At 40.3% G+C, this 18,857-nt stretch overlaps 1 protein-coding gene across 1 annotated transcript in view; it reads left to right on the top strand.

The window, feature by feature from the left end:
• The window catches only part of MORC1 (MORC family CW-type zinc finger 1), a 164,869-nt gene that overhangs the window by 120,812 nt on the left and 25,200 nt on the right, over positions 1–18,857 (top strand). Inside the window, 2 exon segments of the mRNA XM_049629169.1 lie at positions 1,448–1,693; positions 4,319–4,423. Of these exon segments, the coding sequence (XP_049485126.1) occupies positions 1,448–1,693; positions 4,319–4,423 (351 nt within the window).

Raw genomic sequence — 18,857 nt, 5'->3', positions numbered from 1 at the left:
TATATATATATATATATATATATATATACATATACATAGATATATCATATACATAGATTGCTTTAATTTATGGCTATATATCAGCCTAAAAATATGTTATTAATTCCTACATTATTCCTTGTGTTTCCTAAATGTCATATTACATTATATCCTTCAAATGTCTGTTATTATCTAAAATTTAGAGTTTAGAGGGAATATTTTTTAAACTTTAGGGCTTTCTGGTTATACCAATTACACACAAGCATGCACATGCATGCACACATGCAAAACTCTACACTTTTATTTATTCATTTTTTATTTTTTATTTATTTTTTTTAAGTAGGTTCCATGACCTTGAGATCAAAGAGTCAGATGCTTTATCAACTGAGCCAGCCAGGTGCCCCAGAAGTACATTATTTTAGACCAGGTTTAGGGCTGACATTTTAATTTTAATTTTAATTTTAATTTAATTTATTTTAATTTTAATTTAATTTTATTTTTTGAATTTTCCAATCTTTTTTTTTTTTAATATAATTTATTGTCAAGTTAGCTAACATACAGTGTATACAGTGTGCTCTTGGCTTTGGGGGTAGATTCCTGTGGTTCATTGCTTATATACAACACCCAGTGCTCATCCCAACAAGTGCCCTCCTCAATGCCCATCACCCATTTTCCCCTCCTCCCTACCCGCCCCCCTGCCCAATCAACCCTCAGTTCTCTGTGTTTAAGAGTCTCTTATGGCTTGCCTCCCTCTCTGTTTGAAACTATTTTTTCCCCTTCCCTTCCCCCATGGTCTTCTGTTAAGTTTCTCAAATTCCACATATGAGTGAAAACATATGATATCTGCCTTTCTCTGATTGACTTATTTTCACTTAGCATAATACCCTCCAGTTCCATCCACATTGCTACAAATGGCAGGATTTCATTATTTCTCACTGCCAAGTAGTATTCCATTATATATATAAACCATATCTTCTTTATTCATCAGTTGATAGACATTTGGGCTCTTTCCATAATTTGGCTATTGTTGAAAGCGCTGCTTGCTATAAACATTGTGGTACAGTGCCCCTATGTAGTTATCCATATTTCTTAACAGGCAGGTAAGATGAATACAGGATTGATAAATCCCATCCAGCCTTTAAGATAAATAGATTACTGATGTATACGCACCAGGGAACCAAAGGCAAGTAAGTCGCTGTGGGGAGGAAGTCAGGAAGCATACCACATTCTCAGTTTGTACTTTTCTGCCATCTTTAGAATCAAAAGATTTCTGGACTCAGCCCAGCTCTGCTGAATCAAATTCTGAATGAGCTAAAACAGTGCTAAAGTCTGTTTTCTACATTTCTGCTTTTTAAAGTGTTTATTAGTAATAAGTATCACCTCATTTCATAAGGTTTTGAGGGAGATGACAATTAATTATAAATAAGATGGCTACCAAATAATGAAAACATGTTCTTTGTTATTCAAGGAAAATACAAAAACTGAGAAAGTCAGGCCTTGGGGCCAGGACTTGAAGCAGGAGTCTCTTGCGTCCTTTGAGCTTTCTGTCAGCCACAGAGGCCAGAAAAAAAACACAGAAGGGACAGACTCTGAGGTGGAGTACATTGCAGAAGCTAACATTATGAAGAAGTCTATGCAGAAGAAAGGAAAACCTCAACAGCAGAGACGTCCAGCAGCCCTGCCAGAAAACATCAGACTAGCCAAGAGATCTCAGGTGTTGTTTTTCTTTTCTTAGTCACAAAATGTATAGTAATTCACTTATTCTGGAAATAGCATTGGGTAAAAGTTTTGCTTCATTTTCACATTTTTAAAGCTCTCTAATTATAGCATATACATTGTCATCTGACTTTCCAGGACAGGGTCCCAATTTCTATTTTTTCTTCTCTATTCTCTTTTGGAGGAAAAGTCAGGTGGCAAATATCAACACATCAGCACAGTGTGTGGAGAGTTCAACCAACTGAAGGACCCCAGAAACTGCCTGGATGGGAAAAGGATTTAAAATCTGTATTTAAGAGAGACTATGCATATAGGATAAGCCTGTAACCTTGAGGATTTTGCATTCAGTGCCTTTATAGCAAAAATGCTTAGCTTTATTTCATAATCGGTAGTTACCCCTCTAGTTGAGATTCTGAAAAATAGGATGTAATGTCGATAATATAATTAAGTGTTGAGACTGATTTTAACAAATGAACCACCACGTAATTCCCAAGTGAGTTTGCTTCTTTTAAAAGACTCACTACACTTTTATTCTTAGAGTGTTACTCTAGCTTAATTCCATTTTGAGAACTTGCTCTTAGATTCAGCTTATAATAATAAGAATACCTCCAACTGAGTGGGCATTCACCTGTGCCAGATTCAGTGCTAAGCGGTTACAGACAATATCTCACTACCGGTTAAAATCTTTTGTTAGCGGAAATTCATTGCCTAGGTTATCTGCCTTCTTCATCAAATTTGATTTCTAATGCCTTTTTAGTCTTCCCTAAAATTAAATTTACCCTTAAAGAGTAGAGATGGGCCACCAGAGAAAATATTCAAATAAATTGCCATAGACACTGGAAGCAATAAACTGATTTGATCAGCAAATATCCACCGAACTTCACCCTGTGTAAAGATACTGTGTTCAGCACTGTAGGAGACAAGATATTTTCAGCATGGTTCTTTCAAAAGGAATTATTCTGAATAATTGTTGTGCTGCAAAAATATCTCACACATTCTTTTGTAAAATCTTTGGCAAATGGTGTATAGACTCTTAGAAAATCTTTAGTGACAGAAACTTATTACCTCCCAAGGTAGCCTTTCTCATTCCATTTTTGGGTAGCTCATTCTCTTAAAATATTTGAAGTCTAGATTAAGAATTGAAGAAGATAGATGAGGAGACTGTGGAATTCTCTATAAACATTTGAAAAATGAATTTAACCAAATTTTAAAGTGCGGTTGAAACAACTTTCAATCAGTTGAGGGTTATTTCCAATAAACTTCTAACATCCTGTCCAGTAAATACACTGAGCATTACCACTACCAGAGGAAGTGCAGGAAGTGTAATTAATTTTAACATTAGCCTAAGTAAATGGAATTAAGAAGGCAGATATGCTCCATGTAAATCTTGTAATGTTTCCCAAAAGCTTGATAAGAATGGCTCTCGCATTAGCTAATGTTTTAGCTTAAATGTACCACAGTTCAGCTTTATTAACAGAGGTAATTAATTAATTGTTCTTCCTAGAGAATGGTTTTTATCACAGTCTTGTATTTCTCAGAAGTTGCCCCTTCCTTTATGCTAAACAACTTTGTCCCCCATTTCCTGAAAGCAAGGGTCCCAATAAAAATAATACTCTTATTGTTTCCTACATCTGCATCTTTTAATTCCTTTTAATTTTCTCTCGATGTCCTTTGTTAATTCACTGAGCAAACATATACTAAGCATTTATGCTGGGCCAGGTGCTTAGAACTCAGAGACTGACACAGTTCTTGCTCTCGAGAAGCTGAGAGTCTACCTTTAGCCATGCCAATCAAAGGAGACCTTTCCCTGTATCATAAATGTTTCATATCAGCTGTTTTCCCACCTTTTTAAGTATGAGGATATCTTTTCAAGAAATTACCGCAGACATCTCACATAATACTAGACATGCCTAGGATCTGTTGGTTAAGAACTATATAAAGGGGCACCTGGGTGGTTCAGTTGACTGAGTGTGTAACTTTGGCTCAGGTCATGATCTTGTAGTTCGTGAGTCTGAGCCCTGCATAGGGCTCGCTGCTGTCAGTGAGGAGCCTGCTTCACATCGTCTGTCCCCCTTTCTCTATGCCCTTCCCCTGCTCTCTCACTTGCCCTCCCTCTGTCTCTCTCACTCTCAAATAAAATAATAAAATAAAATAAAATAAAATAAAATAAAATAAGAACTACATAAGAGAAAGCCATCATAGATATTTTGAAATGAATGATATCTTATGTCCCCCCAGCAACATCTACATAAATTTTAAGAACAATGTGTATATCCATATGAGACATTATTTATTCAGTGTATGGGCAATAATTCAGGGAGATTGTTTGCAAACTACTACAAGCCCTTTGATTCACTGTTGATCCCCATAGTCTACAGCACTCATTTTGTGCTTAATCTGCCTTATGATAGTTTTACTTTATTGTATATTGTCATTTAACTTTTGTAAGTACTTACTTACATCATATACTTCTTGAGGGCAAATATCACATATTGAATGTCCTATTTATCCTACAGAAGTTTGCTTCTGTGCAGAAATTAACAGAAGCTGAATAAAGGTGATTTAATGTGTACCAGTGATTGCTGCTAACTCTCATGTATTTTTTGTTGATATCCTGTCATAGGTCTCTTCTAGGGAGATGAGTAGGAAGCAGAGCGAAAATCTTGTGCCAGGATGTAAGGCTTTGACCGAAGTTGAAACCAGCAACAGCGATCCAGATATAATCCTGGTGAGATAAATTTTACCGACTAAGTGACACCTTGATATTTATTCCCATTCATGAAGGTTAGAGGAATCCAAGAAGCATGTTATATTAGTACCTCAAAGTAGCTGGAACATTTAATCGAATAACCTAGTTTTTAGGTGAAGAAACAAGACTCAGAAAAATTAGTTACAAACCCAAGGCTACCTGAACTCGTGAAAATGTAACTGGGATCGTACCTCCAGACCATTAGTCCATGATGCTTTTCGTTTTAGTTGTCAAGGTGAAAAAGCTTTAGTAGTGTATAAATTCATATAAATTATATACATAACTTGAAGGTCATCCTGAAACCTGCATGCCCAAATCCAAAGCATATGACCCTTTCTGTAATTCATATTATAGATCCTCGCCAGAAAGTATAATTCTAAACTGACTTACACTAGGCCACTGGGAAAAGCCCTAGAAAAGTCTGTTCAAGAAATGCAGATATATTTCTGTTTATTCCCCTAGATTATGTATCCCTAATTCTAACTTCAGTCATCATCAAAGAGCTATGGATCTGACTATACTGTAGATCCCAGCAGAGTTGCTTTGCCTTACTGAGCCAAGAATGAAAGAAAGCCTTTGGTATTTAGGAAGAATTGACCCAAAGACTGGCCTTATGAGGAATACTTCATCTGTGAAGCTATGTTAAAGACATCCCTTTTGTTACCTAGTGTTCTTTGTACTATAATTTAAGAGTTCATTTAGACATTAGAATTTAACGTCAGGAAAAAATCCATTCAGTGCTTCCTTTTATCAGAATATGAATTTTATTACTCACTATAGTTCTCTTTTTACCTTGATCACCAAGAAGCTTATAGCTAAACTTTAAGAATAACTGTAGTCACCTAGATATTTGCTATTTGTTGACATGATAATATAAGAGAGAGTATTTAGAAAGGGGACTGGCCTCATCATATCTGTCTTTAGGTAAGATATCTCAAAATGCTATTTGGAATTGTGGATTAAGTTTTATTTGCCAGTGAGCCAATAAGGAACATGGGTTTTCGGACTTCAGCCTAATTTCTGTGCCCATCAGCAGAAAATCATCATCAGAAAGGACATGGTATAACAATAATGGAGGTTTTATTTAAAAAATTTTTCATTATAGAAAATTTCAGACATACTACAGTCAGCTCCTGTGTGCCCATTTCCCAGCTCTGCAGTGACCCACTCATGGCAAGTCTTGTCTCATCCACATCCCTTACCTACCCCCTTACTCTCAGGCATCACATCACTTCATCAATAAACTATCATTGTTTGAAGAAGCCATCTGAAGGATGTGATTTGTGAAAGGGTGCAGGAAAAACCTTTATATCGACAAAAAGGAACAACTAAATCCAGGTTCCGAAGAAAGGGAACACCAAAGTACAGTAGAACCTTGGTTTGTGAACATAATTTGTTTGGGAAACATTCTTGTAATCCAAAACACTTGCATATCAAAACATATTTCCCCATAAGAAACAATGGAAATTCAGTTGATTCATTCCACACTTCAAAAATACTCATATAAAAATGATTACAATATTGTAATATAATACAAAATAATAAAGAAAATACAAAATGCAAAGAAAAGTAAACAAATTAACCTGCACTTACCTTTGAAAATTTTTGTGGCTGGTGTGAGGGAGACGAGAGAGGAGGGTTATTGTGTAGGACAGTTTCACTATCACTGACGGAATCACTGCTGTCTATTGGCTCAATGGAATCTTTTTCTTTTCCTGCAACTTTAACAAGGAACTTATCCAATGACACTTGCTTTTGCCTCCTTTTGATGATTTTGTGGAAATGTGACATTGCATTGTCATTAAATAGATTCATCACTTGCACTGCTACAGCCTTTTTCAGGTAGTGCTTTTCTATAAAATTTTGCACTGTTTCCCACATTTTACACACTTCCCTAATCTCACTGGAAAAGATGCAGACGTAGACTTCTTATAAAATCTTTCAATTTCAGCCACTTGCACCTCATTTGTACTTCTCGATGATTTCCTTCTTAACTTCCACTGTAATCATCTCCTTCTTACCGCCTTTCTTTTCAACCTATTGATGCATGGGGGGCCATTGTATACCCTCGCACGATGCTGACTACAGTACAGTATAATAAACTCGTGCCATATACTGTATTTAATGTAACTGGCAATAAGGCAGCAGAGGAAAGGGTCTATATCTGCAGGCAGCCTGACCTAGATTGAAGCAAAGCTTTCCTAAGCTTACTCTTGTATGGAAAAACAAAGGACTGTCCATAGGTACTTTGAATTGACAAAAAAAAATACATTAGTGCCTGTTTCAGGCACCTTCCAACGTTCTGAAAAATCGCTGATTTCTGCCAAACACTGTGGCCTGAGACTGAGAATCCGAGCATGGGAGATGATCACCCATAATCCTACGAGAGAGAGAGAAAGAGAGAGAGAGAGAAGAACCATTGGCTCAGTTGTTATCATGTGATGTTCAGTGTCACGTACTACTCATGTTGCAAGACATTGCTCATTTATCAAGTTAAAATTAATTACAAATGTTTGCTCATCTTGCAGAACACTTTCAGACCAAGTTACTAGAAATCCAAGGTTTTACTCTGTTTTCAAAAGGAAAAGGGTCAAAATTTAATCAGTGGCCAGAAAGGAAGAGAAAGCTCAACTAGTGTTGTAAATAACACCGCCTCTTTGAAGCAAACCATGATGTAGCTGCACCTGTGAGCAGTACTAGTCAAAGCCTGCTTTCCAGAATCTGGTTGGCATGTTTTCCACATGGCCATTGCTTTGTCACCTCCCTAGGCTTTGTATATAGCTCTTAGCAAGTACTTTTTCATAAATTAGGTCTGACATTTGTATTAAAATTGTTGTTGTCTTTTCATGTAATATTTCTCAAGTTTTGTGTTACTTGTATGTGTGTGTGTGTGTGTGTGTGTTAGGATTTGTTTGTGCCCCACTGATTTTAGCAGGAAGTCTGTTCTCAAACTCAGTGTGTCTAATTAATTTGGATAAATATGCATTATCCACAGATGCACATTAATTTCTCTGTTTGGCTGTAGTTGCAGGAATTTCAGTAGGACATAATTACTTCTGAATATTTGTCTGTCTGTACTTTCTTAAACTCAGAAATTAAAAAATGGTTCTTCTTCACCCCTGGGCTTATACCCAGTTATCTTCTACTTGTAGTGCTTATATGTGTATGTGTATATGTGCACGTGCTTTAATTCTGACTCTGTACCTGTCTCATTTAAAGAAGGAAGGCACTGGGGCGCCTGGGTGGCGCAGTCGGTTGGGCGTCCGACTTCAGCCAGGTCACAATCTCACGGTCTGTGAGTTCGAGCCCCGCGTCGGGCTCTGGGCTGATGGCTCGGAGCCTGGAGCCTGTTTCCGATTCTGTGTCTCCCTCTCTGTCTGCCCCTCCCCCGTTCATGCTCTGTCTCTCTCTGTCCCAAAAATAAATAAAAAACGTTGAAAAAAAAATTTAAAGAAGGAAGGCACTGAGGGCTAACAGTGCTGCAAAAGGTTATCACTTAGAGAGGAACAATTCGATACCATACACAATACTTCGCACCCCCTCACAATCAGGTGGTTTTACTATTTTGGTGAAGTTACTGGGGCCCTGGGCCTTATTTTCAAGTGTAATAGGCTCAGAAATATATGTTCTGTACATCAAATAGGGTCCATCTCACAGGGATGATTTTTCATTATCCAAACTCATGAGACTGTTGTATAAGAGCATAATGGCAGTTGGGTCATTTGTAAGATAAACACAGCCTCTGTCCACTTGGAAGGCACATGCTGACTTACACCATGCATTCTCACCCTTTATGCCAATCTGCATGGGCTGGCCGATTACAGGCTGACAGTTACTGGTGAGTTATGTGCCTGAATATTTAAAAGGCTTCCAGCTAAGACAGGCTGCCATATCCACCTCCCTTAAAATGCATGACAGGGCCGATGTTACCAACGTGACTAACGCTAAAAGGGCGCTAGCCCAGCACCCAGGCCCTGTGTCTATCTGTGCTCCTAGGAATGTATCTTCACAATGTATGGAGAACAGGTCCATGCTGATAAGCACATTCTTTCTTTGGTTGTGTCTGTCAGTCTGCCTTTTGAACGGATTTTTTTCATATTAACGTACTTCCTTTTTCTCTCTTCCAAATTTTGGGCTCACCTCACTCTGGCTGTCCTCCTGACAGTTGTGCAACTTTGAAATGGCGAGAATGTTGATGGCTTTTCAGATCTCTGTCGAATCTGACATTGCTGGTTACTGCGGCCATGGTATCCCTTGTCTTCCCGAGACCTCTCATCTGTGGCACTCAGCCTTACCACTGTTTCACCCTTTTACCTGACTTCTTTCTCCACTCCTTCTGCCTCATTCTTTTATTTATTTATTTATTTATTTATTACATTTCTTTTGAGACAGAGAGAGACAGAGCATGAACGGTGGAGGGGCAGACAGAGAGGGAGACACAGAACCGGAAGCAGGCTCCAGACTCTGAGCCATCAGCCTAGAGCCTGACGCGGGGCTTGAACTCACGGTCTGTGAGATCGTGACCTGAGCTGAAGTCGGACACTTAACCGACTGAGCCACCCAGGCGCCCCCCTCTGCCTCATTCTTGATGGAATGCTCCTCATATTCCTTTCTCTTCAAGGCCTATGGTCTATTGAAGCTGTTTTTTAGGAAAACATATTCTTTTGTTTTCTTTTCTCACTGAGATAATCCTCATTTTCTAGTCATTTTTAATGTTTGTCTCTGTGTTCCACACTGTGTCTCACATTTAACATGCTCCCAAATCATTCGTGTGGCACTTTGGGTTTCGTTTTCCTTATCTCCAGTTGCTTTTCTGATCATGTAGTTCACTGGTGTTGCCTCTGTAGCCTTTTTTTCCCATGTTGATATTAACTTATACGTGGCCTGTTAGCCAGTGCAGTCCATGCGTTTTCAAAGTCCACGCAATGAGAGTGTTCTTGGTAAGACCTTGCACGTCATCTGGCACTGTGGAAGTCTCCAACTGGGATTCAGTTAAAACTCTATGCATTTTCTATAGATTAAAAAAGTGTCATGAAAATAATGAGGAGTTTTTTTAAGAACATTTCAGACCTCTCCAAAATGCCCAGGTAGCCTCCCCATTGGACCTTTGGGGATGATACGTGTTGGGCTATCTGTTTGCACCGCAGCAAATTTCTTTTGTTATTTTTCACGAGCTCGTCAGCTCAGCTGCAGTTCCTCCACCACTTCAGGGTAGCAAATGTGATCCAGATTTATTATCTCTGACCCTGTAAGACTGTATTCTTCTGAAATTATGCTGTGTGTGTGCCTGGATACGTTAGTTTTAGTGGGATTAGCCTTTCCTCTTTCTCTGTGGCCATGATGAAATTGAGGCCCCGTGCTTCACATATATCATCTCATCCAATTCTCTTTTTAACTTGAGGGGTAAGTTCTCTTTTCATCCCCATCTTAGAGGTGGGGAAAATAAACTTGCTCAGAGTTACACTGCCAGGAAGTGATTACCTTGAGCCCCAGCTGTTCAGCTTGAACTCTCAGTTTCTTCACTGCATCTCCTTATGACTTCTCCACTTGTCATCCATATACTGTCCCCCATGTCCGTTCACCCAGCCCATTCCACACAGGTTGGTTGGAGTACACAAATACACTTTACTCAGGGGTGAGGATTTCTAGGTACAAATAAATACTGCATTGATTAATAATTAGCATTTGGGCTTATACAGGTTTCCTAAGTTCCATAGATGGGCCTTCTCCAGCCAAAAGTCTTGAATTCATTTCAAAAAATCAATCCATCCTCCTTGCCCACATTAAGCTAACTTCCCTTTAGCACATTTCCCCCCCTTATATACCCTAAATCTGACCTATCCAGTAAAGATCTTTTCTGCTTAAGACCTGACTCTAATCTTTCCTGTCAACCCGGAGTCACATAGTAATCATCAGGATCATCATCACAGGGATGATTCCTGGAAAGGAGAATCTTTTCCTTGTCCAGGGCTATCACTTGTAGTAATGTGGTTGTGGTCCTAACTTGGCCATCAACCCCTTCCATGAGCTGGCATTGCCTGATCTTTGGCCTCCAGAGAATTCTATTATTTTTCATCTTCCATGCTCAAAATACGTCCCTGCCCTCTCTTTTGATGAATACTGGATATTCTGAACTCCTTCTGTCTCAGGCATTTTGAATCCTACGTGTAAGGTTCAAAATATCTCCTAGTTAACCCCAGATGGGAGGAAGAAGAAATTCTTTTAGGTGACCTCTTATAATGCACTAGCCTCTGTCAGGGGAATCAATGTCTGAGTGAAGGTTACCACAGTTTTGCTTTACCAGAACATTGCCCTGCGGTACTATTGTAATTAAAAGTTTGTCTAAGTTCAATTAAAAACTCTGGTGCCTTGCTATGTGATATATTGGCAGTTCAGCTTTACTCCAGGCAAAATTTTGGCATCTGAACTCCATACCATCCCAGTGCCCTTCAAAATGAAGCCATCTGATCAGCTGTAACTACCCTATGCTTAGCAGAAGCAATAAAAATAAAAGCAAAGCAGTGGGACTAGATTACCAAGCATCCTAGCAAGGAGGTCACCGTCTCAAGTTATCATAGCAGATGAGATGTAAGAAGAGACCGTACAGACTAGGTGTCCTAGGGTGTCTGTTCTGAAAGGTGACTGGGAAAATTAGGCTGCCAAACTCTAGCAGATTGTCAGGAAAGGAAATGATCAGTTTGAAGAAACTTTCAAAATTCAGTAACACCAGGGGAATAAAATTACAAATGCCAACAGTAAGAGAAGTTGAGTGGGAATAATTTTCTGACACTCAAGTCAGAGTGATAAAAGTACCAACTTTTTGTTGCACGTGTCTATGCTTTTATTCATCTTGGTGGAGTATGTGTTCCAAATTGACATTATGCATATTTTCTGACTCTAATATGAAGCAGCATTTACCGCCTTCCTGAATACTGGTATTTGCTGTTTTTCCAAATTTTATAATAATCATTTTTTTGTGTGTCTGCTCTGAATATCAGTAGCAAAGCTAGGTTGCTCAGACAGTGAAAGAACATTTGTTGTGGTTATTTCAGGTTAGGTTAGACCTGCCATTTTTATTTTATTTTATTTTATTTTATTTTACTTTATTTTATAAGTTTATTTTGAAAGAGGAGAGGGGGTGCCAGCGGGGGAGGAGCAGAGAGAGAGACGGAGAGAGAGAATCCCAAGCAGGCTCCACACTGTCAGCACAGAGCCTGACACAGGGCTCTATCCCATAAAATGTGAGATCATGACCTGAGCTACAATCAAGAGTTCGACACTTAACCAACTGAGCCACGTAGGTGCCCCCTAGACCTGCCTATTTAATAACCAGGAATAATACCACCATTTTGGTTGGACTGACTTGAGTCTTTTTGTCCTCTGTGGCCATTTCAGTCATTTTTGGCTTGCACCTGTCCTCAAGCACAGATTGGCAGATGGATTCATTTCATTTTCTGCAGACACTTTAGAAAACTTACTGGCCAGATCGTCGTTGACAGATGTATTTCAAGAGTTTGGCAGTGGAGTCTCTGTATTTGCTATGAAAGAAGTAACCTCTATTGTCTAGCCCAGAATGTGGCACTCTCTGGGGCTAAAGAAAGATATATGAATAAAGGAATGAGTGGGTGGAAGCATCTTTCTGTCTCAGAACTAAGTCCTTTACCAATTACACCTGGTTAGCATTTGGGGGCATCTTTCAAAAGAGGCTGATTCCAGCTCAGGAAAGTCATCAGCCGGGTGTGAATCCCTAGGGCCATTGACAGGGGCTCCGTGGCATGTCACAAAATCTGGGGGACATCTGGAATAGCTGATGAGTTTCCAGTGTCTATGTCTATCCTCTGTGGCAGCCAAACAAGACCAAACCACGGCACTCCAAAAATAACAGTTAACAGCGCTCTGTTTGGTCAGCAGTGCTATATGACAATGAGGTGAAAAGATGACTCAGCCGCAAAGCAAGTAGAGAGAGAAGAAAAACAACCTGCATAGCCAGTCCCTAAATCAGCTGCATTCACCCTAAATATGTATCATTTTTCCAACTCCTAACAGAAATTGTTTTTTAATGGGAAACTGCTCGGGTATCGCAAAAACATGATTTCAGATGATCGAAGTTGCCTTACCTTCAAAAACAGGCCATTTCTTAGTTTTCCTGGTTGATGATGTTACCATTGCTTCTATACGAACTTGTAGAATGCTGTGATTGTTGCTAACGGCATCAGAAATTTCACAGGCGGAGCCAGCTCCTTTATGAGATACAAACCAGAGCTGCCCTGAGGGCTTCAGAGGAAAAATGGTCTATGCTCACTCTCCACAGCATAATTCATCAACTCACCAGCAGACTTGCAACAGACACAGAGTCAGTATATGATACAGCCAGCGCCGGACCTAAAGGAAAATCTCTTGAGCAACTTATGAATCTGAATATTCAAGTGCCAGTGACTGCCAGCAACCATGAACGTTAAGACGAATGTATTGAACAGTACTATGTTAGAGATTTTGAGAGACACGCATGAAAAATATATGATACTTGCTCTAAAGGAGCAGGAAAATTGGAAGATAATTTTACAAAACCACGTGTTAGCATTATTTTACGGAACGTTGACAGGCTCTGTGCTCTGACAGACCCAGGTTCAAATTCAAACTTACCTGCCGCTTGTCAGTTGTATCAACTTATGGTCTTCTGTTTTCTTGTCTATAAAATGGGAATAATAATATTATCTACTTTCAAGGTTTTTATGAGAATTAATGTGATGATTTGTGCACAGAATGAAAATAGTTATTTGTGTTATGAAAAACATTTTTAAAAGCCATTTTATGAAGAGGGAAAATTCAAGCCTTAATTGGTTGGGCCAGGAGATGGGAGTAAAGAATGAAAATTGAGAGAGTGAAATCACTTTGTGGAAGCAAAGGGAGAGCTAGAGGGGGTGCACGTGAGGGGTTGAGGGAAGGAAGAGGGTAATCCCGAAGCTGAAAACCTGGTGTTGTGGAATTGGAATTGGAGAGGCTGGAGGGGAAAGTGTGGGGAGAGAGGTGAGAAGGCAGGCAACGGTTGAGGAAATAGATATAGAGGTGCTTCATGGTGATTTGAAATTGATTTTTGCCGTGTATCACCATTGCTTCCATTTCTGAACACAGTCTTCAGTAAAGTCTATGTTTATTAATGCTTCATAGAGATGGGTTTGTTTTTGGGAGATGGACCCAGGTTCTGCTCTGATGTATCATGCAAGAATCAAGGCTGCTACGGGATCCCAGTCTTGTATGGGTTACATAGATAAGATGCTTGGCTATTAATAATAATAAAAACTGTAATTATGATTCATAGTTTCTCAGAGAAAGGAAGAAATCAGTATGGGCTGGAGTAAATAAAAAGGAAAGAGAAGGACTTGCATTTGCCTTGAAAGGTGGGAAGCATTGACAAGAGGGAAAGAGGGAAAGGCACACCAGATAGAACTGCATGGGCAAAGGTGGCCAAGGTGTGGAGGCAAAAGTGTATGTGGTGCTTCTAGAAAATTCTGAGGACAGCCGTCTGGTTATAGCAGAGGGAGTTTGTTAAGAAGTACTGACATTATGTTCTGATAACTTAGAATAACATTGAGAAGGGCTTTGAAAGCCAGGTAAAGAGTTTGAACTTGAGGTAGTAACCAGTCAGGATCTGTGGGTACTTTTTGAGAGGGAACATTTAACCATGGAGATTTCACTTAGAAAACTTGATTCGGGGGTGCCTGGCTGGCTGGCTCGGTCAGTGAAGCGTCCAAACTCTTGGTTTCGGCTTGGGTCATGATCTCACGGTTTGTGAGTACGAGCCCCACATCAGGCTCTGTGCTGATAGCATGGAGTCTGCCTGGGATTCTCTGTCTCCTTCTCTCTCTGCCCCTCCCATGTATGCTTTCTTTCTCTCTCTCTCTCTCAAAAATAAGTAAACTTTTTTTTTAAATTAAAAAAAAAAAAATGAACTGGGTTGTGATAAAGCTGCTGTACTCTACTGGGCAAAGGAGAAACTAAAGACCAAAGAATCAAGGCTCATCTGCTGCCTAAAGATTGTAGTATAAGGATGACAAGGAAAATGGAACCATTTGGAAGGAAAATGAGCAGAAATTGGAGAGGAGCATGGGAGACTAAACAGTGACAGAAGTTTTGAGATGGCAGCCTGGAACAACATGTTATTACAAATAGGAAGAGAAGAGCTGACCAGGGGATCTGAGTGGGCAAATGTGGGACTAAAGATCTGAAGTTTCAGCAAAATGTTCCAGTGCAGGCACCCTGAAGTCAGTTGGAAATAACTGGAGCAAAGATGAAAAGTTAGGGTTGATGATGCTGATCAGGCCATTGTTTGCATAAGGGTGAAAGTTTAACCCCCTGAAATTTTAACAGGTTCATTGAAGGATTATGTGTAGACAGAAAAATTCATGTCCTAGGAGATTTGGGACACAGAAGGCTATAGAAATCAAGGGAAGAAGGAATTGCAAGGGACTTCTTATGCTTCCCCATCTTAGTGAATGGCCTCGCCATTCATAGTTACTCAGGCCACAGCCTGGGAGGTATCCTGAATTCTCTCCTCCTTTCACACGGGGGTGCTCACCCTCTCAGCCAATTGTGCCTAATCAGCCTTTGAATGGACCCCTTGTGCTTTCCTCCTCTATAGCCACCACCCTGACTGATTCACCAACATCTCTGTCAGGGCCACAGCAATGGCCCTGTCAATGATTTCACTGCTTCTGTTGGCCTCCACTGTCTAAAAATCCGACTGTTTCATTTAAAAGATAAGTCAGATCACGTCATTCTCCTCCTCCGAACCCTCCAGTGGCTTCCGCTCACACTGAGAACAGAATTCAGTGTTCTTGCTGAGGCCCTAGATGACCTAGCCTGACCTCCTTTGCATTCTCATCCTTACCACTTGTCCCTTCATTCATTCCACTGTCGCCACCCTGACCTTCCTTGACCGCCAACTCCTTAAGCTCATTTTTGCTTCCCTGACTTTTCCTTGGCTGTTTGCAATGCCTGGACTCCACTTCCCCCAGCAACACGCATGTACTGTCAAGACTTTCTTTGATTCTGTGAGTATACTGAGTGTCAGTTACTCTCCTAGACATTGGGGATACAGAAGGAAGATAATGGGCCATGCTCCCCATCCTCGTGGCGCTTCCATTCTAGTGGGGGCAGTCAGACCACAGACAAGACAAAGAAGTAAACTGTGTGGCAGGGTAGATAATGGTAAGTGCTAAGGAGAACAGTAACACAGAGGAAAGGGTACAAAGTGTCAGTGTCGGGCGTGGCGAGGGTGAGTACAGTTTTACACAGAGTTGGCAGGAAAGGCCCGACTGAAGGAAGTTTGAGGAAAAACTAGAAAAAAGTTGGAGGCACAAGCAAATCAACAGCAAACAAACCAAAGACATTGAGAGAAGAGGGTACCCGGCATGTGTATGGAAAAGTGGTAGAGGGGAGAGGTGGAGGATGCAGAGTGAGAACACCAGGGTCCGGAAAGGCAGCGGGGCTCAGGTGTGGTGTACCTGGGCTCTTGTCTTTCTCTTGCCCGTGTTTCTTTTCTTCACAGAACTTAACATAGCTGTCTTTTTATTTACTTAACATCTCTTTTTTCCCTCACTAGAAAATAGCCCATAAGGCAGGACTTTGTATTCTTTATCATAATAGTGTTTGACCCATACTGGGAACTCAATTTTATTGAATATATTTATGGATGAAAGAGAGGAGCCTAGAACATAATGTTTACTATGGAAGAGTGAAAACAGAAAGGGCCTTTGAATTTATTTTTAGATTTTTTTTAATGTTTATTCTTGAGAGAGACACAGCATGAGCAGGGGAGGGGCAGTGAGAGGGGGAGACACAGAATCAGAAGCAGGCTCCAGGTTCTGAGCTGTCAGCACAGAGCCCGATGCAGGGCTCGAACCCACAAGCCATGGCCTGAGCTGAAGTTGGATGCTTAACCAACTGAGCCACCCAGGAGCCCAGAAAGGGTCTTTGAGTTTGGCAGGAAGGCGTTACTGGTCTGGTAGCGTTTTTGGGTTCTTGATAATAGTAAATGCTTGTGGTAGACATGGGAGGAGCAAAGAAATAGAAGGAAAGAAAGCAGAAAAAGGGATACCAACCAGTTCTTAAACATCCTTAACAGCTGAATTAGATAAATGTTACACAGCTGGCTGTGGTATGTTTTTTTTTTTTTTCCCCTCTAACTTATTTATGATTTATTTATCCCCTTAAATAGATACTTCACAAAATTGAGCATGTGGTATTATGCTGATCCCCTGCATCCTTTGGAGAAATGACAAATCCCACTCTGCTCATTGTTAACATAATTTTAATTAAGGGATCTAAAACCCCATGTTAAGACTTGACTATAATCTAATTTACTATGTGGGAGGTGTTATCAGTTTCATGACTGAGGTAAAATCTTAGGAAAGAGATATCCCCAAACTACAGAGTATGAAACACAGTTAAGCCTAAGAGACTGGAGAACACTTCTTTAATGAAATGATGTATATGAAAGAGCTTTGTAAGTAGTATCAAAATATACAAATAGTGTCATTGAAAAGACAACTGCCTGTCTTATTGTCTCAACTTGAAAAAATTCAGACCTTCAAAGCCACAAGTACATTGTAATAGAAGACGGCATCCTACGAACTCAGATATTTACACAGTGTTATTTGAAAGGAAATACTGTAGGTGTGAATTGTTTATCCAAAATCTTTCAAGCATCTCTATGCCAAAGAATAAAGAAAATACGAGAAAGGAAAAGAAGAAAACCTCTCCTGCAGTACAGATGGGAAAGCTTTGTTTGGGTGCCATTTTTGGAAGGAGGGGACATATCTGATGCTCTCACAGAAACAGCCGCTACAAGGCAGGGCTCAAAGCAGGGAACTAAACAATAAAATGCAAAAGCAATTAATTTCATGAGGCTGTGCTGATAACACCACCAACAAAAGTTCCTTACTGGGAGTGCTGTCAGTTTTGTTAATCTTGGTTGCTTCCGTCTTGTCTGATTTTTATCACAAGGAAGAGGTACCAAAGAAAATGAACACATTCCAAGCAGGATTATCATGGATTACAATAAAGTGATTATATAACTAGAGGCATCACATCGTTCCTCTTGTCAGCTTATTTTATGGTTGCTGTTATGCTGCTTATAAACTGGTCAAAAATGTTTAGTTCAAAGTTAGAGGCACTTAAAAAAGCATGTAGCTTTCCTGTATATTTCAGCACATTAAAAGAAAACCTTAAGTTTTATGATACATCAGAGATAAATAAGATGTACATTTTAAGGTCATTTTGCAAAATCAACTTTAAAAAATACGTGCGCTTTATTTACTTCTGGGGCACAAATTTTTTTACAGTATAAGTACAAAACTATTCTGAAATGGACAAAAGCATCTTAGAATCAGTTTTATTTATTTGCCCTTACCTAACAAGGCTTTTCTTTTGATGGACTTGAGTGAAATAGAAACAGCAATGATGGACAGCCTCAAAGGCCTTCTGTTGCTAGGCTACATGCGTGCCCATTTAACCTGCTTCCTGATGGAGCACAGTTTCCAAAGTGCCGTGTAAAATATATGCCTGTGTTTCCTGGGAGGAGAGAAAAGGTGGGAGATAGCCTCTCCCTCCCACTTCTGTTTGGCAGGGCGGAGGGGATTGAAAGGCGCAGGACACAGACATGGTGGGCAAGCTCCAGAAAGCCAACAGCTCCGTGCCTTCCATGAGGTCATGGACGTGGGGACACAGTTGTGTCTCAGTACCTGTTCGGTGGTCTTCAGATCAAGGAGCTTTTGCCTTACCCCTGCCTTCTCCATTTTTCTCTTCTACTGCCTGTTTCCCCACCTTCTCACAGATTTGCAAAATACACAAAGGGAACGTTCTGGGTCCATTTTCCTGAAGGGCATAAACTAACTCTCTCTCTTTCTTATCTAAAGAAGTACATTCCCAAAATGTAAGTTTGTCTTGTGTGAGCCTTGCAAAATGGGTCTTCAGGATTCCCAAAGCAATGGCGGACACGGCTTCTGGATGGCACACTGTTCCCCTCAGCTCTCACAACTCCCACTTCCCCCACAACCCAGACAGCAAACACCCACACCCACCCACCCACACACACACACCCTCACTCAAGTGCCACCCACTCTACTGGCTTCAACACATTAAGGCTCCACAGCCCCTTTTAGGCAGATTTCTAGGAATTCGGTCAAATGACCAGAATTCTGGTCATTTGACCCTTCTGTCAACACCCAAGTGTAATCCCCATCCCCATCCATGTCTTCTTCCCCATCATACTTTGGGACCTCAGGTCCCAGGCCGCAACCTCCCCAAGGTTTTCATTGCACTGATTGTACTGATGTACATTTCATTGCGTGACACTGATTGACCTCATGCTCTGTGTCTGCTCCGTATGGACCACAAGTGTGATAAGCCTCCT

Source organism: Panthera uncia, chromosome C2 (assembly GCF_023721935.1).
Source record: "Panthera uncia isolate 11264 chromosome C2, Puncia_PCG_1.0, whole genome shotgun sequence".
Taxonomy (NCBI): Eukaryota; Metazoa; Chordata; class Mammalia; order Carnivora; family Felidae; genus Panthera; species Panthera uncia.
Note: the sequence above shows the minus strand (reverse complement) of the source record. Positions and strands in the feature narration are given on the sequence as shown.